Raw genomic sequence first — 21,871 nt, 5'->3', positions numbered from 1 at the left:
TAAAACTTGCATACATTTTAAATTGCATTTATTAATTTCATAAATTGTAGTATGTATTTAAGTATGCATTTGATATGCATTATTAATAGTTCATAATAATTAAAATATTAATTTGCTAATATTTATTATCAGGAAATTCAGCTTGGCATGTCTTTAATGGTTAAAACATGTAATTTCTTGGTTTATTTCAGTGTCTTTTGAGAGTCTCCTTCTCTGTGAATGCACGTATTTTTTGATATCTAGCAATCTTACAACCCTCTGTGTATTCTGCCATGTACAGCTGGATTTGGATCACTGTCTTAGAACAAATCAATGTTACACTGAATGACGTCTTAAAGTACAGATGTAACTGACTTTTTTCACTGGTCATCCTAGCGTACGATTGCTAGTGCAACAAAGGCATTTACAGAATCTCCCAAACAGCAGATAAATAAGGATTTTTTTTACTTCTGACAAAGCTGCCTGATGTCAGAAAGCCTCACTGAGACTATCACTCGGTGGCTGGGCACGGGAACAGGTTCCCCAGGGAAGCGGTCACAGTTCCAAGCCTGACAGAGTTGCAGCGCTCTCAGGAACACGGTGCGACTCTTGGGGAAGGCCATGGATGATCCCTGGCGTTCCTTCCATTTCAGGATATTCTCTGATTCTGTGAAACTCTGAACACCGGGTGAGCTCTAAAAAACACCAAAGGCCCCCCGGCACGTCCCGCCGAGAAGAATTCAAAACCGTCCGGTGTGTAAACCCAGCCCCTTCCTGGGCCGATGGCAGGAAGCCGCAGAAAGCGGCAGGAAAGCGGCAGAAGGCGGCCGGAGGCGGCGGAAAGCGGCGGGAAAGGGGCAGGAGGCGACAGGAAGCAGCAGGAGGCATCAAGAAGCGGCAGGAAAGCGGCAGGAAAGCGTAGGGATCGGCAGGAGGCGGCAGAAAGCGGCAGGAGAGCGGCAGGAGGCGGCCGTCAGCCCGGCGCAGGCACGGGGCCCGGCCCCGCTGCGCCGCGAGGCGGGGCCGTGAGGCGTTCGTGTCCCGGCCTGGAGCGGGGAGCGCTGCCGTGGGAGACGAGGGAGGTTTGAAGCGAGCTGCGGTCAGCGCGGGGCCCGGCGGCATGGCGGGGATCCCCGGCGAGCTCAGCCTCATGGATAAGGGCGTTAAGAGGTGAGCGCGGACGGGCCGGGGAGACGGGAGGCCGCGGCGGGGGGGCCGAGCTGCCCGGCTGACGGTGCGCGCCTCTCTCCGCAGCCTGCGGGATGTGTCCCTGAGCTCGGACCTGCACACGCTCAACGCCCACTGTAACCTCATCGCCAGGATCCAAGGGCTCGACCACCTCCGGAATCTGCAGCACTTGGATCTGTCATCAAACCAGATCCGCCGCATCGAGGGGCTCCATTCCCTGGCTAAGCTGCGCACCCTGAGCTTGGCCTGTAACCTGCTGACCAAAGTGGAAGGTCTGCAATGTGTATTTCTGTCCGTTTAGCAAGTTACAAAGGTCTTCTAACAGTCGTCGTAAAGTTTACTTCCGGAATATTTGCGTATAATTAAGGTTATACCAAGTTAGTATGGGTTAGTATGCTAACCATTTTATAAAGTAAATTTTAAAATGAGTATATATAGTCTTCGTGTTATCATAGCAAAATGCCTTAATTTAGAAGGAAGACCTGATTTTTATATTATGTTTATAGTTTAATGTCATACTTTGTAGTTATGATCTTTAAAGGTTCACTTTGCAAGCTTTGAATTTGATGAAAGCAGAACATTCTTCTGAAAATCCTACTGTTTCTATTTTTTCCCTCATTTCGTTTAGGACTGGAAAAACTCTTTAATTTAACTATGCTGAACTTGTCTTATAATCACATACATGATCTCTCTGGTAAGTGATGTTGCCATGTGCCATGCATGGCATACTGTCTCACTTTCATTTTGAAAAATTTGACCAAGTGTATTTTGGGAAGTTCCTAGTGCCAGTTCAGTGAATAATTCTAATAAAGATGGCAATTGCTGCTCTTTTCAGCTTTAAACTTTTTAACACCAAAGATTGTTCTGAACTGGAATTTATTCTTCTGTGTTTGGTGAGGCCAAGTTTGTTCAGGAAGCAGTACACTAAACATTTCAGACTTACTTCCAAAATATTCATATCTTTCATTTTTATAGAACAAAAATGCAACTTTACGTGTGACATCGAAGTTCTCTTGTTTATCTCTGTTGAATTGGTCAGTTGATCTTATGATTTCATGCTGCAAAATCAACAAAACTTGTAATAGGAACTTAAAAGAACGTTGGTAACAATTTTGCTAATGAGCTTGTGGTATGAAATGAAACTTCAAGGAAAAGGTCTATTTTTACATGCTTTGTAACAGTCAGAGATTAATCTGTTTCTTTAAAGTTAGCTCACATAACTAGCTTAAGCCTTGTACTTTGTGGTGGAGTAGCATAGGTAATTAACATGGAGACAAGGATATGGAGCAAGTGCATGAGAGCATCTCTCATTTGTAGTTACAATATATTATTTACTGAATATTTTTCAACAGGATGCCGTTTGTTCTAAACTCCATAGTCTAGGACTGTAGCACTTTGTGGTTGTTTGTTTTTTTCCCTGAAATTTCCAGGATTTCGATCCCTTCATGGAACCAGACACAAGATTAGCCACATTTACCTTCACAGCAACTGTGTTAGCAATATTAATCACTTACTTCAGTGCACAAAGGGGCTGCGCTGTTTGACAAACCTCACACTGGAAAGAGATGGAAAAGCCAATCCAGTTTGTCACACAGCAGGTATGGATCTGATCTTACGTAGATGCTTTGTGCTCAGTAGGTCAGTGATTTCCTTTGAGCTGTGAGCCATTTTCTCAAGCTTGCAAATTCATTCATAAATTGGCCAGCCTGCAGAAACCTAAATTCTGTCAAAATTAATTCATTTTCCATTTTAAAAAAATCTTTTTTTTTTTTTCCCCCATGGCATATCCTCAAAATTGTAACTTGTATGCTTTGATGAGGCTCAACATTTTCACTTGTGAGTCCAGAGGAGGGCCACCAACATGATTAGAGGGATGGAGCACTTCTCCTGTGAGGAAAGGCTGAGAGAATTGGGATTTTTTCAGCCTGGAGAAGAGAAGGCTTCAGGATGGTCTAATTGTGTCTTTGCAGTACCTGAGGGGAGTTTACAAGAAGGAAGGAGAGAGACTCTTTCCAAGGGCATGTAGTGACAGGACAAGGAGGAACGGCTTTAAACTGGTGTAGGTTTAGATTAGATATTAGGAAAAAATTCTTTACTGTGAAGGGCGGTGAGGCCCTGGAACAAGTTGCCCTGAGTGGTTGTGGATAGCCCATCCCTGGAAGGGCTCACTGCCAGGCTGGTTGGAGCTCTGAGCCATGTGGTCTAATGGATGGACAGGAGTATTAATATTATAAGATGGAAAGGTGGAGATCTCTAAGGAATGTACATAGAGACTTGAATTGTATAGGCAGAGAGCAGGCACAGGAAGTAGGTAGTCTGCTACTGATAGAGACCTCAAGAGAAAGGTCAGTAACAGCTTTTCCTTCTTTTCCCCCTGCTTCGGTTAGCAGTGACAGGCTCTAGGATCCTCTGCAGAAATTAGTATTTGCATACAAATAGGTGCCAGGTGTTTCACTAGGCAGCATGGAGACAAGTTGGGGAATACACGTGGATACATCACTTTCAGTTGCCTTAGAGCTTCTAGTTTGGGGGTCAGTGTTTCAGGCTATTAAAATGGTACACTCCCAAGTTCAGACAAGTTAAATTGTAGCATCCTATATTGGTGCATGGGTTTTTTTTTATTTATTTTCTTTGTGTGTAAGGGGAAAATCTCTTACAGGAGGGTGGAAGTGGAGGATTGATGCTTTTGTGAGAGTTCAAAGATACAAGAGTAGGGCAGTAGGAATTACAACAATACAAAATAGCAACCATATCATGAGCACACAATTGATACAGGTGTAATGTATGAACAATTCAAAAGAAACATCAGAGGTTACTGGGGAAAGCCAAATAAGGTTTTAAGTAATGTTTTTAAATGCACTCATCATGTTTTTGCAGATACATTCAGGCACTAAAGAAAAGTAATAGGGCTATTAAAGTTATCTGATTAACTTAGAAAACGCCATTAGTTTTCTTCTGCAAATATTTACATACCTCTCCATATCTATGTGTGTGCTGGCACCTTCAAAACTGCAGTACTCAGCAGCCCAAATAAACTAATAAAATAAAAAGGCTAAATTCAGTGCTTTACAGTTTCATAATGCCTTATTTCATTCACTGACGAAGGATGAAGTTGTCTAAGCCCTTCCAGAACTCGCTTTTCCATTACATTTGACTGCCCTTCCACTTGGTACAGCTGTTTGGGTGCAGTAGGCTGATGTTGAGAGGTTGTCTGTGCAGTTGCAGTGTGCTGATGGTGGCTGGGAAATCCCTGTGTAGAGCAGCACTAGGCAGGCAGCTTCCCAGTTGATTTAATTTGTAATGTTGTCTGTTGAAACCTTGAGTGGGGAAAGGTGATTTTTGTAGACCACTCACTACTTTTTTTTCTTACCTTAAAAATGCAATGAATCATTTAAGATTACAAGGTACCTAAAATACACCAGGCATCTTCTTGGAAGGTTGATTTCAATTTAAATGTGGTCTTTTTCTCAAGGTTATAGAGAAACTGTTCTTCAGTCACTGCCCCAGCTAACAGCTCTAGATGGAAGAAATATTTCTGGTGAAGCAGTGGACCTGGCAGAAGAAAACTGTTCAGATATGCAATGTTTAGAAGACATTTTGGGCTCTTTGGTTTCATCTGGGTGCCCTTCTTCCCGGGATCAGGTGCCATAGTTTGTGTTTACTGGTTTTAAAATTGACACATTCTATTTTTATATTGCATGCAACATATTAATTCTGCAAGAACTGTCTTTTCTTCTGATAGAACAATGTTCCCGTACCGCTGGCGACACCACACATCGACCAGGCACTGGCTCAGTTTCGGCAGCGTACAAAGGTACCGCTGCAAGGTGCCACCAGCTCCTCCACGGAGCTTGTCTCATCTTCTGAACCTGAGAAGACCCAGCTTGATAAAATACACAGTGAGATGAGGATTAAAAGAATAGAAGATCAGATTTTACAGATACTGCAAAAGGTGATTTTTTTTTTCTTTTTCTGTGATTGCACAGCAAGTTTTGTTTGTAAGATAAGGTGCACCTTTCTGGTAATGAAAGATTTGATGAACCAGACGAGAGCATTTCTACTGGAATGTATGGGCTGACTGTGCTGATGTGTTCCTAATCATTTTGAGAAGCTGGAAATAAAATAAAAACAAGTCTTTAAAAGTGAAGATTGCACTTTGTGTCTTGAATCATTCCATACAGAATAAAAACCATAGTGTATGGGACTAGCAGAGCTATCTGATCATGTTATATATATACTAACTGAACCAGAGTAAAATATGAAATGCACCAAAGTGCCTGGATTATACAGTTGGTGAAAATTAGTTTCACCAATAAGTCAACTTGATCTGATATGTTCATCATGTATGATAGTTTGATTTTTAACACAATTGAAATACCTATTGTAATGTATAGGTAACATAAGTTTGTCAAGTTTGTTTGGTATTGGTATTTGCAAAGCTCTTTTGGTTTTAAGTGCTGTGTTTGTTTTACATTTTTCACCAACTGTCTAAGGAATTTACCAAACTTGAGATATTTCAAATGAAAACAACTGTATGTTCTCAAGCATCTTGGGTTTGCTTTAGCTTTAAAACAAAAAAATATTTCAGCAAGGAGGGAAGGTTTTGGGAAAGTAAAAACTGGAAGCAATCATTTAGTTTTTGTCAAAATTATTTTGTGTGAACTTGTTTAGAAGTATAAAAATAGCACCTGAATAAGCGTTCGAAATTAGCCAATCAGAAATTGTAAAATTTGTATCTAAAACTTTGATCTCTTCTTAGGTATCTGATAGTTCAAGACAGGAGGCTGCTCCAAGTGCTCTCAAAGCTAAGAGAGACACAGATCCAACTTCGGAGAGTGATGATGAGAGTGGAAAAGAGAACAGCAGAAAGGTCATGAAAGGAAGCAAGATCCCGACTTACCGTAAAACTGCCTTATCTACAAAAGGTCATGCAAGTCATCTAAAAAAGAAAATAACTGACAGGTATCCCAGTGTTTACTGTGTGAAGCCAAAATGAATTAAACTGAATATTGTCAGCATGAACGTAGTTTTAACTTGAAACATTTCACTGAAAGTGGTAGGTTCAGTGAATCAGGTCAGTTAATAGTGCCCCAGAAATGAGTAGCTACTGAGGCTTCATTCAGTTGTTTCTCCATATGAGCCGTTTCTTTCTTTAGGTGAGAAGGAAATTGAATTGAAGATTCCAAAACAAACACCTTCAAAATCCTAACAGCTTATATTTCCATCTTTATTTTAAATTGTGGTGACAAAAGAATTCTCCACATATGGAACTGAGTAATTAAAAAATAAAAGATTCATAGTGTCCGAACAATGGTCAAGAATATATATCTTTGATGAAGCTGAGGATGCCATAGTGATTTGTTTGATTTATATAATAAATATCAGAAGTGATGAGTAGAAGACAGTACAAATTGGAATATATTTGTTCACTCAGCCACCGCTGCTCTACAGCTACTCTACACTTAGGAAATTATTTCATGTCTATGTGATGGTGAGATGGTTTTAAGTGGCATCTGCTACTAGTTGTAAGTATCTTCTTAGAGCTGAATGTTTGAATTTAGCTGTTCCTGTGGTCTAATTGCAAATTATTTCCTAAATGGTTTTGAACTCTCTAGTATGTAGCTGCTGCACAGAACTGTAATTTTTTTTTTTTTTTTAAAGTATCTGAATCCACTGTTACTGTTTAAACTCTGCATATAGGGAAGAGAACAAGAGTTCCTCGAAGTGTCCATGTTCCAGTCAGAAAGACTCTCATTTTAAAGTAGTGGGAAGAAAAGCTGAAATACTAACCAGAAGACAGAGCAATATGGAAAAAGTAGAAGAATGTAATTCAAATCCCATAGAGGAATCAACATACCGAGTAGGTTTTGCATCATTTCAAGTTAAATATATCTTCAGCTGAAGCCAAACATATGTCTCTTGGTGAAACTAAAACTGGAGGTGACAAAAATAATTACATGTAGATATTACCAAAAGTAGTGGAGTTCTTGTAGTGTCAGCTGGGAGGGAATGTATTTTATTTCACTTTTATGGGAGATTTTGGCCTGGTCACTTGCACTTTCTTCTGTCATCCATGAATTCCAGAAAGACCAAGAAGTCTTGTTCTACAATTATAATTTTTTTTTGTCATTTTTGGCTATGCTTGAATGTTTCCTAGTAAGTTGATGCTTATCACATTCTTGCTAAGGCACTGATTCAAGAACTGGATCAGGAGAAAGAAAGGAGGTGGAAAGCAGAGCAAGCAGAGAAGAAATTATTAGAGCATGTCAGTGAGCTACAGAAGCATGCAAAAGAGGAAAAGAATATTCAGAGTATGACTGTATACACTACAGACAGGTAGGGAAACAATGCTGTAGTCTAAGAGTTTGTTATGGGCTTCTTTTTTTCATTTCCAATAATTCAGTTCATACACTTAAGAAACAAGGATGGCTTTTAACAAAATACTTGGAAAATAAGGCATCAAGAAGTAGTGCTAGCATTTCTCTCAGTATTACCTAGTGAAATTCCCTTCTGCAGCTTTCCTCCTGTTCTTGTCACAGAACAATATCAGTATGCCACTTTCCTCCATTTGTAGCCATTACTTTCCAAACAATCTGTATCATAACTGTACCTTCAGTTCAAGCTCTAGTAGCTGTCCCATATCATACTTCTGCCTTCTGTGTCCCAGTCTCCCTTTCCACATATACCTAGAGCATTCTTTGCTTTTTTCTGCACAGCGCATTAGAACAAAAATGTTTCTGCCAGGCCAGGGTTGGCAATGTATTGTGGAGGGCAGGCCTAGCACATCTTCAGAAAGGCTCTTGTCACCATCTTTGTGTGTTCTGAGCAGCAGCCTTTTTTTAAAAGATCTCCTTGTTTTTGGAGATGTCTGCTCCATTTGTCTTTTTCTCAATTGCATTGTATTTATCAAAGCCACATTTTCTTTCAGGAAAAAAGAAGCCACGTGCTTCCTGAGTTACTATCCATGACTGACTGTGAATATTTCCTCTTTTTCCCTTTTTAAGTTCACTTCCTATGTTTCTTTTATACCCATCTATATTGATACCATCTTCTATAAGGGGCTTATTATGTTTCTGTAAAGCAAAGTAATACTGGAATGTCATTTCCTAAAAAATATAGCTATGAGGTTGTCTCCATCTCAGGTTTTTTAAAATGAATGCATATAGTAATGCTACACATGACTAGTTACCTCTTTAAACAGTTTAATATGACAGTGCTATAAATAGTAAAACTCAGTAAAAAACAAAATATGTTGCTACAACAGCTACTAATGCCTTTTTCTCAATGTATTTGGCATCAAACTTATAAGTAAAATGTTTGTAATACAACTTTACTGTGTTATTCTCAGGTTAAAGGAATTGATATTGAAAGAGAGAGATGCTAAAGCAAGACTGCAAGCAGATGTCCAGCAGTTAAAAGGTGAAATGGAAAGACTTACTAATGAGCTAAATCAGGCAAGAAATAAAGAAGCAGAATATCAGAAGGCCATGCAAGCTTTAGAAGAAACACTATCCAAGATGGAGACACAGAGACTGCAGCAGCGAGCAGCACAGGTAAAGATTTTTCATGAGTAAATAATGCAGTGGCAACAGGGTGGCTACCAGAGTCCTGAATACAAAGAAATACTAGATTTTACCAGCATTGAGTCTGAGTTTTCCGCAATAAAATCCAGGGCTTTTTTTTCTGTATAGTAGTAGTTAATTACAGATATTAATTTTAATTGTCAATTAATGTATTTTATAAATGGTAGTCTTAAGATAAAGGAGAACAAGTCCTATGTACTTAACACTGAGAATTGATATTTTCTGAAAATATAAAGTGAACAAAGACAAGTTTTTGAAGTTGCTAAAATCCACATCTTACTACTGGGATGGAAATTTGGTGGTTCTGTTTGTTTTGCTGATCTAAAGTATTAGATGCTTTTAATTGCAACCAGAACAAAACAGTAATTGCTGAGAACATTAAAGATTCTGGTTCGTTTGTGTGATGTTTTGTTTGGTTGGTGTTGTTTTTACAGCTCAAGAAGATAATGATGCTTTTTTAGTCAGAGGCTCTTTGTTGAGTATACAAATATTTAAGATCAAGATGCTGGACCAGATACTTGCCACTATTTCTTTCTGAAAAATAAATTGCTGAATTTTCAGTATCCTCCGATATCTATTCCTTTTGTTTGTTAATATTCCTATGTTAGTCCATTCCTGTGTCACTGAGCTTAGAGAAAATGAATCTTAACACAACCATCCTGAAAAGTCTTTGAAACAATAGTGTGGTGCACTAGGGAGTGTTGTTGTTCAGGTTCCCTGGAAGGAATGGGAATCAGTGAGTGTGCTGACAAACTGCAAAGTACCATCCAGGACACCCTCTCTACTTTTTGCCTCTCCTGTTTAGGCACTTGAGTGGCTCTTCCATTTCTTCCTTAGCTGCAGATACCCAGGAGCTATTATGGAATCTAAAAGTGACCTTCAGTTTAGATCAGGTATCTGCCTGTCGGTTTAAAAAGTACTAAATTTAGTGATTTGGAGAACAGGAGAGTGGGATTTGCACATCTGTGTGTGGTTTTTTTCTATCCTATAAGAATGGAAACACTTTATTGATGTATGAGGCTTTTATTTTTCCTTCAATGAGTTTGTAGAAAAAAGTCATCTCTTTTGGTGGTAGGAAAATTGTTTTTATTAAGGGAAGGTCTTTGTTCCTGTCCTTAAGATCCTGTAGCAAATATTCCTTAATAATTATATTTCAAAGAATAATCATGATACTCTCAAAATTATGTTTCATGAATAATCATGAAACTCTCAAAATTCCAAGATTAAGGAATTCTAGAATATTTCATAGCACTTTCTCATTGTACATCCCGGCAATTACTTTCAGTGGTAAATTATGGTCACTCCATGTAGCCACCACTGTTTAAGGCCTTCAGTCAGCATTACTAGATGACTTCTTGAAGGGATTCAAGATGAGTAAGTTTACTATGCATCTAAATTGTGCACCCTATTCCCTTGTTCTTCCTTGACATTTGTGTCAAAATGTGTTCTTGCTTGACATTTTTTAAGTGCCTCAATTCAGGAGAGAATTGCTTCTCTTCTTCCATAAAACAAAGGAATACAGTGTGATGTGTTTAATACTTACTCATAAAACTATTCATGAAAAGGCTTAACATGTAGAACATAAGAACTTAGCCTTCTGAAGTGTCCTGATTTTGAATTGCCATTTAATGAGTAATCAAAGCCTTTTTTATAACTTTTTTCATATCTTTTTTCTTCATGTTGAATCAGAAAAGAGTTTTGTATTTAAAAGGCTTAAGTCTATAAAATGAAATTACTCATAAAAGCGTGCATCAAATGGAAGAAGTGGAATATGCCATCTGGTGTTTATACCGATTCTACATCTTTTGTAAAATCATTAGAAAGCAACTCTGTTCAGCAGCTCTAAACTGTACAAATCAGAAATATAGAGATTTTTACAGAAGTAGAGTTAAAAATGAAATTAATGTTTAATACATCTTAAAATGTTTTGTTTGAAACTAATACAAGTATTACAATAAAAGAGTTTCTAATGGAGGAAATCGTTCTGCCAATGCACTTCCACTTCTGCAGGACACCTTTAAGTTCTTTACAAATTAAGTAAATGCCCTTGGTTCTTTATTAAAGTTGTTTTTTGAGTTGGAGGAAGTTAAGACTTTATTTTAAACATCTTGTCTTAAATTTCTTCAAGTGTTACAACATATTAAGAAAAAAACAAACAAAAAACCCAAACAAAAAACTCTTGGAAAGCACCTGTTCCTTTGTGTTCTAGTACAAAACATGAAGACTTGATTACAGTTTTAAGAAAATCTTGCTCTTGTCTTTATGACACAGATGAAACAGGTGCAAGAAGCAGAGCTTAAAGCATCAGCAAACGAAAGAGAAGTACAGTTACTTAGAATATCTGTCCGACAACAGAAGGAGAAGGTAAAACAACTACATGAGCTTCTTGTATTAAGAGAGCAAGAGCAAAGGTATGGGGTCATTATTTTCTTTTCACAATTTCATAGAGATGCTTGTGTTGCCAACATGTTTTGTTCAAACGTGTTCTAAAGTACGGATGTGTTTTTGCTTGGGTTTGCTTTGTTTTGGGTTTTTTGCTTAGTGAGAGAGATAGTCCTTGTAAAAAGGTAGATGTCTTCCCACACATTTTCTTGCTCATTTAAGAATATTTTGTAGATTCCTGACTCATAAGTTCATGTAGGCAACTTCCAGCCTTTCATGTGAAAGGTTCTTGTCTTATGGCCAAATTCTTTATTTTAAATACTTGATGTGTAATCCAGGAATAATCAGACAAAAACAAAATTGTATTTGAATTACTGTCTGCATATGCTACAATAACACAGTGTTCCAAGAAATCAGTCAGCCTCTGCAGTACCTTCCTTGTTGGTTTAAGGGTGAGTTATTTGCCTGGCTGTTTCCCTCTTTGAAAATTTTCCTTTTTTGGGAGTATACTTGAGGCTAAGTTCTGTGGTGTTCAGTTAATACAATAAAATATGTGTACAAACTATATCAAGAAGTACCATGAAGTATAGTATTGTAATATGGAAGATTATTAATAAAATAAGCTGGTTAAATTTGCAAAATCTTACAAGGGAAAATATATTCAGATACGAATAAAATTGCAGGTTTAGAAGGGAAGAATCTTACAGCTTTGTTTTGAGAACTTCCAATAATTACCTCATAAAGCTCCAAAGGATATAACGTAAAGGACAGTGGAGTTTTGGGTGGGTTTTTTGGTTTTTGTTGTTGTGGTGGTGTTTTGTTGTTGTTGTTGTTTTCTTTAAAGTAGATGAACAGAGTAGTGCTGAAGTACATTTGCTTCAACACTGTCCTCTTAGGTCCCTGTTGCTGCTGCTTTTCAGGTTTTGGGTCTGAGTGAATGGCAGCAGTTGTTGAGTGACAGTGAAAGGAATGACTGTCTGCAAAAGAGGGTGTCTGCCTGTACAGGGCTTTTCTCTCATTCCAATGTCACTTCCAGGTGTTTGTTAACAGCAAAGCAAAGAAGTGCTAAATCACAGCAAAAGCACAATTGAACAATTTCTACAAATGTTTGAATTAAAAAGTAAAGATATTCCTTTGGGTGTTTTTAATTTAAAATTTAACAGAATTTTCCTCATGCCTGGGCCATTGTCAGAGAAGACTGAAGTGTGTCTATGAGATGAAGGAATATATCCCATTTATTATCTAATACATTATCCTTGTTCAGTAAGACCAAGGAAATGCATTAAAACAGCATCAGATCTTGCAGTTCATGTCTCGAGTGTATGCTTGGTAATTTCAGGAAAGAACTTGGAACCCGAGTTGCTTTAAATGGACCTGAATTTCAAGATGCTTTGTCAAAAGAAATGGCTAAAGAGGAGCAGAGGCATGAACAGCATATTAGAAAATTGCAGGAGAAAATTAACTTGTCAAACCAGAGGTATAGAGAGTTAGAAGATGAATTTCGTTTAGCTTTAACTGTCGAAGCAAAAAGGTTTCAAGAGGTAAGACTAAGAACATTTCATTTCATACTAGGTGGGGTTTTAGTTCTAAATGTGTTGGATTTGGGTGGATATTCTGGGTGTGGTTTTTTGGTGTTTTGTTGAGTTGTTTTTTTTATCCCTATGATCTTTGCTGCAAGGATTCATGCAAAAATACTGGTAGAAAGGTTTGAGACATCAGTGGTTAGAATGACAGCAAATGCCAAGTCAGCACTCAAAACCCCCAGCATTTTTGTTCATATGTAGAACTTAATCAAAAGAAATTTTAAAAAGCCCTTCTGTCTGATGTTCTTAATTTATTTTAAAATATGTTGACCTTCAATTAGATATAGTCAATTACAATTTAGTAAAACCTCTCTTTTGGCTTGTGTTTTGATAAGGTTGTCGTTAAATCTATATACAAGCGTATTTAATTATACAGTTCCTTATTGTGTAAATTTTCAAAATTGAATTTTGGATATGCATTTTGAAACTCAAATTCAAAACTTGCTAAATTTCTTAGAGAATTTATTTCTGTGGCTAGTATTTACATTTTTAATATGTTAAATAAAATATTAAATGCTTCACCTTAAATTTGTTTTTCTTTGTTTTAAATAAGTTTTAAGTAGATGGGAGAAAGAAGGAAAGAAAAGACAGGGGTTTTACCCTTCAAATCTTTCTGTTTTAAGAAAAAAAGGCTTGAATTAACTTTGTCCTTCTTTTGAGATTTTAATGTCAATGTTAACAATGAGATTAAATCTAGTTTCCCAGTATGGTTTTTCTGCTCTGCTTCCCATCCACCCATGTGTGGGGTTTTTTTTTCTGTGTGTGGGGTTTGTTGGTTTGTTTGTTTATTTGGGTTTTTTTGTTATGTTTTGTTTGGCTTGGGGTTTTTCTTGGGGTTTTTTTTACAAATATGTAGATGGGTAGAACCAGTTTTCAAGTTGAAGTTTCACAAACAAACTAGGAGAAAACTGGTTTCAGATATTCATTAATTTCACACACAGTTGATGAACTTCGGTGTCTTCACTGGAAAGTCAAATGTCACTTGTGTTTATATACGCAAAGGTTTTTCCAAATGTTAGCATTTTTCAAGTCTTGTCTTATAAAATTTTAGGTAAAACAGGGGTTTGAAAAAGTTTCTGCTGATCTACTTGAACACAAACAAGCCCTTTTTGAGTTGGAACAAAGGGAAAAATGCATGGCAAGTCTGATCCAAGACCTGACAAATTTAGTGGAAGAACAGAAAGCAAAAATTGCAGAATTAACAAAATCAAATGAAGAAGCTGCAACAAACCTAAAGGTATTTTTTTCAAAACATTTCAGCTACATAGATTATTTTTGTGATGTTTCATCTGTAAAAGTTAATGGTTCCCTACAAGCTTGATTAACTAAAAGACACAGGTTTCCCGGGTCACAAAAACCCACTAGTGTAGGTCAGCCTTTATTCTTACATCTTGCGCTTCTATTTCTCATAAACACTGCTCCTCATATAGAAAAATGTTGACTCATTCATGTTTTGGAAATTGCACTCCTTGTCCTGTGAGCAAGTAGCAGTTTGTAATATCAGTTGGTCAATCAAAACTCCATTAATAGCTCTGACCCCTTGTAAATTCAAAGAAATGGAACATTCTTCTGTATTGGTCACTGTATAAGAAATAAAAATGTAATTGAACAAATAATGCAGTGTCATTATTAGCAGCTTAGCATCTCCTAGTTGTATAATATTAGAAGTATTATTAATTATCTGCTGATTTTACTCAAATTTTACTCTTAAATACTGTGGGCAGAGTTGCTTTGTGGTATAATATTCTCTTAGCCATAAATAACGTTTTTAAATCTTAGGGACATAACTTTTGAATGGTTGTGTGATCCACTCCAGCTTTGTGCTAAAACTTGGGTGCAGTACAACCCCTGCACACCTGTTTCTAATCTCTCTTCTACATGTTGATGTTGTTGTTAGGGTGCCCAGACATTTTGTTGTTGTACAGAATAGGATTCTGCCAGTCAGTGATGCTTTTAAGAACAAAACTGAAGAATACCTATATTAAATAGCTGTAATCTGTAAAACAAAAAGTAGCTTGGATAATTGAAGATACATATTTATCATTGGAAGTGAAAGTACATCCCAGCTTCTGTCTTCTTCTGATTCAGTTTTTAATATCTTTATCTTTTGCTTTTCTTGACTTGTGCATTTATAATTCTAAACAGGTTTTTATGATGACATTGATACTTTAGAGTGGGTATTTAGAAGTCAGCTTTACAGTTTTCTGGGATTTAAGTATGTCTATTTGAGGCAACATTTGTGTTTCACAGCTGGAATGAGATGGGAATAGAACCCTGAATGCAGGCAGAATATTTCTCAGTTAACTTAATTTGGTGTATATGAGGTTTACTTTCCTAACCCCTTAGTATTGATTTGAAATTTTGAATATTGTTTTAAATGATCTTACTGTCTTTTCCTAATGTTTTTTCATACAGTGTCGAACTGGAGAACTTGAAACTGTGATTGAGGAGGACAAACAAAAGGCTGTTCAAGTTGAACTTCTGAAAAAGGAAAATGGAAAACTTATTTCCCAGCTGACAGCCCAGGAATCTGTGATTAATGGATTAAAAATGGAAAGAAAAATATGGGGGCAAGAGTTGGCAGAACAGGGTAAAATAGTGGGCTTTTCTCTTTTGCAGAAAAAATGGTGGTGTTCAAAATCTTATATTTCAAATAAACACTCCAATATAGTTTTCATCGTGACAGGGTCCTTCCTGATCTCATCCAGTTGTAAAGATGATATGCAAAAATATATGTTCTGTGGCACATGGGCTGATACAGGGTCTGCAACACCAGTTGTGGGAGTCAGCTGTGAATATAGTTTATATGTTTCCTGAAAATATGAAAATACCATAAAGTTGTACAAAGAACTTTTAAATGTGAAACGAGAAAAACACGGATCTGGAAATAATGTTATGTAATGCTTCTTGTCGAGCAGCGAAGTCTAATATGGAAATTTCAGTATATATCTTAAAAGAGTGTTAAATGCTGGGAGAAAAAAAAGAAAAAGTTTTGGCATTTTTGATTTTTCACTATTCCTGTGACTCAGCACCACCTTGTGGTCTTTTGGGGTCTGTAAGTATTACTGTCAACATTTTTTCAGAGAAGTTTTCAAAAAGGGTAAAACACAGACCTTCAGTTCTGCATTTCCTCTTAAGTGTTAACTACCTGCAGATAAAATCCCTAGTGTTTCCAGTGGGCAAAACAGTCAATACTCTGGTTTGTAAAGTTCTTACCTTCGCCCTCCCCAGCCCAATCTCCCAACATTCCAGATCTTGAAATCCTCTATAAAATGAATTGCTGCAATGTGAATATCCTATTTTGTCCAGGAGCTCATCTTGCACAAGATCGGGGGAAACTGGAGGCAAAAATTGAAGTTTTAACAAATGAGATTGACACGTTAAAAAAGCAAAAGGAACAGGACAGTGATACCATAAAAATTAAAAACAAAATAGTGGATGATCAGACAGAAACAATTAGGAGACTAAAAGAAGTAAGTGCCATATCTGACAATTTGTGGTTTAACTTTGACTGCAAGTCTTAATTTTAGTTTTCACAAGGCCTGTGATAAAAGCTGGGTCTGCACTCATAGTTTGCCAGCTCAGAAATCACAATTAGGCTGTTAGTGGCAATTCATTTCACTGAGAGCAGAAGAGGGCTTTTTATTAAACTGATGCACCATGATGCTACTTTGAATCTCTCATTGACCCATATTTATGTACAGACTTTCTTCTCTTTGCCTTGCTTCAGTTCATTCTTGATAATGACTTTGAGAAAGGTGAAACTAGGATAGCATAATTCTGAGTGTTTAAAAGAAAAGGAAAAAATAATTTTTAAAAGTTTGCTTCACATTTATTTTACAACATAATGATTTTTCTTTATTTTGTTCTTGTAAAACTATTTTGTCAGCAGAGGTAATATGTTTTGTCGAAATAATTCCATTTGTCTCATTTAGAGACTTAAAACTTTAGCTCATTAATTAAAATTTTATAGCATGTTATGTCAGAGTTAGATGCGTAATACAGATTGTGAGCTCACTGACTTATATCTAAGTTGTTTGTTCAACTCTTAGGCAGAATAAAAATTCAAAACAACTTTTTTCTTATCTCGCTTTCAAATTCAGATTTATGTTTTTATGACTTTTTTTTTTTTAATTCAGACTTCTTTCAGATGGAGATTAAGTAACTGACTATCAGTTTACTAAGTGTTCTTCATAAATTCAGAAGAGTAAACTTTCATGTTCTCTGCTTTATTCCATCATAGACTAAACACACACTCTTAAGGGGTAACAGTAAAGTAGAGGGAATTTTAAAATATGGTATTCTAAAATATTTATCTTCTGAAGGGCATACAAGAAAAAGATAAACAAATAAAAAAACACCATGAAGAAAATCGGGAAGCTCAGAAATTGCTTCGAGTACAGTTGGATGATAAAGCTGCTGAATGTGAAAAGCTAATGGAAAAATTAGAAAAGCAAAATGAAAGAAAAGAGGAATTAAAGCAACTGCTAGAAGAGAAAGAAGTAGAACTTGATGACATTAAGAATGCACACAGGTGATATATGCAAATCACAATTTGGGATCATTGTATGCAACACTGCTCTGAAGTCACTCTATAGTCAGAGAGTACTCGCTTGCTATTAAAACCCACAGAAATGAGGAAAAATGGAAGCATGAAAAACTTTTCTGCCTTCCTAAGAAGTGGTATTTACACTCATTGTAAATATGTGCATTTTATTTTCAGTGCACTAAAAAAGAGGTGGCAGGGTAAAGGAGAGCTATTAAGCCAGCTGGAGGTGCAGGTTAGACAAATGAAGGAGAATTTTGATTTCAAAGAGAAGAAGCTGATTGAAGAGAGAAATAAAAGTCTTCAAACTCAAAGGTGAACACTTTAATAGTTTATTTTGTGACTACTCAGTTACTGTAGAGCTGAACTATTAATAACTGTGTAGAAATGCTTGATTATGTGGTGAAAGAATGTGTAATACCTTTTTAACTACTCAGTGAGTAGTTAACTTGGTAAGTTACAAACTGGGACTAGAAGGAATTCTTGCTGTAGAGGTGACTTACTTCGTGGAACTGGCATTCAGCCAGTTACAGCATTCAGCATCTGAACTTCTTAATTTCCATTTTCTTTGAAAATTAACTCGTACAATTGGCCTTGTCCCATCAATCAAGCCTGCCCCAATTCCTTCTCTAGAGCCTTCCTGCCCTCCAGCAGATCAACACTCCTGCCCAACTTGGTGTCTCAATCACTGTTTCAGTCTGTGACTGTTTCTAAATTACCTGTCATTCTTTTCCTGGATCACATAACCATTCATTATATAAATAGCAAGATTTTTAACTTATTTTCTTGTTCCTTTTGTACTGTCAATTTCTTTGATGAATTAATAGTTAAATATGAGATGATACAGAAACAAGTTCTCATAGCCCAGATTATTTAATATGCTTTGGAATGATGGACAAGTTTGCTAGACTGATGCCTGTGCTAAGTTTAGATTCTTACTTTATTCTTTGGCCCCCTTCTCATGTTTTTCTTCATACCTCCCAACTATTCTTGAGAAAATACCACCTAGTTAATAAGACTGCATAAAAAGTTAAAAAACAGAAACACAACAAGTCAACAACAAACAATAAAGAAAGCCAAACAAAACAAACCACCTCAAGTAGTAGTATTGGGATTTGGAATTGTTAGAAGATAATAGTAAAACTGAAATGTTTGTTCTAAATAATTCTGGTTGGTTTCAGAATTTTTTTGTAAATTAATTGTATAAATTTGCCTTGCTTTTTGTTCCTGCGTATTTGAGAATTATCCCCTAAAAGCAGAGTTTGCTTGGAGTTAAAGAAATGGTTCTTTACAGTGAAGGAGACACTGCTCTATTTCTGTGAGACACAGGCCACAGGCTGTTCACATGATCACAGTTAATTCACTTCTTGGGAACCAAAAGTGTAAGATGATGGTTGAAAACAGGTGGAGTTCTTATCCATGTTGATAGTAGCAAGCCCTAATCTTCATATCCTTTGGTAATGATTAAATGCCTCTCCTTAGAGAATGCCAGAGGTCCTAAACTATAGATCATAAGGCTAGAATGTATACTTGAGAAAACAGGACACTTCTGATGCCAATATATAATTGTCTTCGTGCTTAAGTTATTAAAACCTTATCAAAGGCAGAATTGGACAAAGCAAAATACGTCAGTTGTTTGCAGGACTGTGATTTTTTTTTTCCAATATTTTTTTAGGATTGCTGTGGAAAAGCTTCATGAAATGGATAGTGCTTTCAGAAAACAACTTGAGTCAGTGTTAGCAGCACATGAGGAAGAACTGTTGCACCTGAAAAATGAAAAGGAAAAACAAATTGAAGCAGCAAATGAAAAAGTAATTTTAGTAATTTATACATATATTGCATTTTCATTTTTATTCTACAGCTGCTACAAGAGTGGTGCTTGGAAGTCTCCTGTTTGAATCTATCAGGCTGACTGGATGGAAACAGTCCTGGTTTAGTACTCAATCTTTGCACAGCAAGAAAATGTCTAGACTTGTGCCATCGTAATGTTTTACATTCAAGCAAAGCTCCATGCTATGCAGCTATTATGAATCAGTAGCTAAACATTTCCTTATCTATACAGGCAAGAGTAATGATGGCTATGCCAGATAATCCATTTAACTCACCTATGCCAACCTTAACTGTTACTGTTTCTGTCATCTGCTGCATCTTCCTTAACATGACAACTAGTGCTTTTTTTTTTCCATTATAAGTTTTCTGGATTGGTACAGTGTTTGCTACCTCCTAGCAGATTAATACATTAAAAAAAAAAAAAATTCTGCTGCTGCATCCAGTAAAAAGGAGTAATGCATTGCATATTCAGACATAAGTAAATAACCCTTGCATTGCTTATCAGTGTTAAAAATTGCCAAGATTATATGGGTTTAGGTGTATTAAAAAGAGTGAGAATTCTACTTAATCTCTGTGTGCTCTTTCAGGTCTACTCTGTTGAAGAAGAAATGCGGGAGCTTCTGCAAGAAATGGCAAATAATAAAAAAGCCATGGAAAATAAAATACGACGACTTACACATGCACTGAATGATATTCAACAAGACTTTGAAGATTATTAATACTTATACTAGAAATGTATATTACACAAGTAGTTTCATCCACTGCAATGCACGTTTCCTTGTTTTCTAGAGGATTAAATCTGTTGTATATTTTGATGGTTCAGGAAGCAGACAAATGTTTTTACATTATTTTCATAATAAATAGTTATTTCTAACCTTTGGTTATTTTTAACTGCTGTCAAAACATGTATAGATGAAAAGGATCATATGAAATTAGCAATTAGCATGTTTAATAAGAGAAAAGGAAGCTGGAAAGTTCTAAGCCGAGAGCTTGAAGCTTTGCTTCAGTGAGGTAAAGATTCTTATAATGAGAGAACCAAGAATGTTGAATCACAGAAGGGCTCGGTTGAAAAGAACCTTAAAGATCATCCAGTTCCAACACCCCTGACATGGGCAGGGACACCTTCCACTAGACCAGTTTGCTCTGAGCCCCATCCAGCCTGCCAGAGCTGGGGCATTCACAACCTTTTTGGACAACCTGTTCCAGTGCCTTACCACCCTCACAGTAAGGAATTTTTTCCTCTTAGCTAATTTAAACCTACTGTCTTTTGGTTTAAGACCATTCTCCCTTGTCCTGTCACAACATGACCTGGTAAAATAGACCCTCTCCATCTTTCTTGTACCTGAAAACACGTTTAATCTGGCACTGTTGGAAAATGTGCAACTACTGCAACTTAGAGTGGCGGTTTTGGCAGCATAGTTAGGTTTTCTCCACAGCAACAGGCTTCCTACCAGGCTTTTGAAATGGAGGAGACAATAACCTAAAAGCTTCTTATGGAAGCAAAACATAAGCCTTATGTTAATATATTGTTACACTTATTTCAAGGTGGAGGTTTTACTATCTCCACTGTACTCAGGCATTTACTTCACTTGCTTGTTCTCAGAAGATCCTAAACTGTTCCCGAGCTACCCCATCCTCTGAAGCGTTTTCATGCTGCTCTTGACAAGGGAGCCGTAAGCAGTAAAATCGCGGGGACACGCTGCTGCACCAGGTGGAGCTGTTTCCTCCCCGTTGCACCTCGCAGTAGCTCAGCACAGTCCTGTTGCTCCAGTGCCCATTGCAGCCCCTAAGCCGACTTTACCATCATTTGTTCAGAACCCAGGCTTTAGCACATTGGCACAGTGTAACTGACAGTGCAGTTTGGTGCCCGGCAGCCTTGTAAAAGCCCTTTATTTAGTCCTAGTAAAAAGCCCTGGCCTTTGGGTAACAGTGTGAGGCCTGCTGGGTTTGTTATCAATTTGTTAATGAAAACTTGTGTGAACTAGAGCTTGATACCAGCTGCTTCTTGTTATGAGGTGCAGTAAGTGTGGGATGAAAAAGGCCTTGAAAACATGGGAACAATTTGAAAGCAGAGGCCATGGCAGCAGAAACAACAACCTGATGATCAGGGATTAGTCTTTGATAAAGCACAACCTAGCAAACTGGGAACCGACTGGACTCGGTTTTAAGAATGAAAGTAGCAGTGGCAAATAAAGAAAAGAAAAGGGGGGGGGGGGGGGAAGGAAAAAAAAAAAAAGAAAAAAAAAAAGCAGCCCAACAACTGAATGAGGCACCTGCAACAGCCCAGGAAAACAACTCTCTGCTTTGCACGGTGGGAGCTGTGTAGGACTGGGAATTGTCTAGAGACTACTGCACAGTCTTAGTGTAAAATTACAAATTTGTGGAGGGGACAGAAAGCAGACACCTGCTTCAGTTCTGACTCCCTGCACCGAGTTCCCACACCTGACCCATAAAAACACCAGGAGCGAGCACCAGCACTAAAGGGAAGGTGTCTGCACTGTGGTACTCTCAGCTAAGGTAGGAGAGAAAAATTAAGAAACAGTGGTAATGGTTGTCAGGGTGTAAGAACAAGCTCTTAACTCAGTTCTCCAAAGGCAGAAGAATGCTTTCTTATTCTTGTGCTCTATATACTCTGTCCACAGTATGTGAGGGAAGTGCTCACCTGGAAAACTGTTCAATAGTATTTTCATGGATATCATTGGTGCAGAAAACTTGCACCACTTCAGAGTGCTTTCTGTCGTGTTTATCAAGTGTTTCCTGGGGAACTTCTTTTTTCTTTG

At 37.3% G+C, this 21,871-nt stretch overlaps 1 protein-coding gene across 3 annotated transcripts; it reads left to right on the top strand.

The window, feature by feature from the left end:
* The first annotated feature begins 1,017 nt into the window (after window positions 1–1,017).
* Window positions 1,018–19,913, top strand: LRRCC1 (leucine rich repeat and coiled-coil centrosomal protein 1). Of its 3 annotated transcripts, XM_040083686.2 has the most exons (19): window positions 1,018–1,149; window positions 1,234–1,439; window positions 1,796–1,861; window positions 2,598–2,765; window positions 4,640–4,809; window positions 4,910–5,119; window positions 5,927–6,129; window positions 6,868–7,027; window positions 7,355–7,503; window positions 8,516–8,720; window positions 11,022–11,161; window positions 12,472–12,673; window positions 13,767–13,952; window positions 15,131–15,305; window positions 16,025–16,188; window positions 17,041–17,249; window positions 17,439–17,576; window positions 18,937–19,072; window positions 19,679–19,913. In XM_040083686.2, exons 1-19 carry the CDS (start codon window positions 1,100–1,102, stop codon window positions 19,808–19,810), a joined length of 3,069 nt encoding a protein of 1,022 aa, XP_039939620.1. In that variant the 5' UTR covers window positions 1,018–1,099; the 3' UTR covers window positions 19,811–19,913. The 3 variants fall into 3 exon arrangements, with proteins under 3 accessions (XP_039939620.1, XP_039939628.1, XP_039939636.1); XM_040083694.2 differs by lacking the exon at window positions 17,439–17,576; XM_040083702.2 differs by lacking the exons at window positions 6,868–7,027; window positions 7,355–7,503.
* The last annotated feature ends 1,958 nt before the right edge of the window (window positions 19,914–21,871 follow it).

The sequence above is a fragment of the Hirundo rustica genome, chromosome 1 (genome assembly GCF_015227805.2).
Source record: "Hirundo rustica isolate bHirRus1 chromosome 1, bHirRus1.pri.v3, whole genome shotgun sequence".
NCBI lineage: Eukaryota > Metazoa > Chordata > Aves > Passeriformes > Hirundinidae > Hirundo > Hirundo rustica.
The sequence above is the reverse complement of the archived record's forward strand: the minus strand, read 5'-3'. Positions and strand labels throughout refer to the sequence as shown.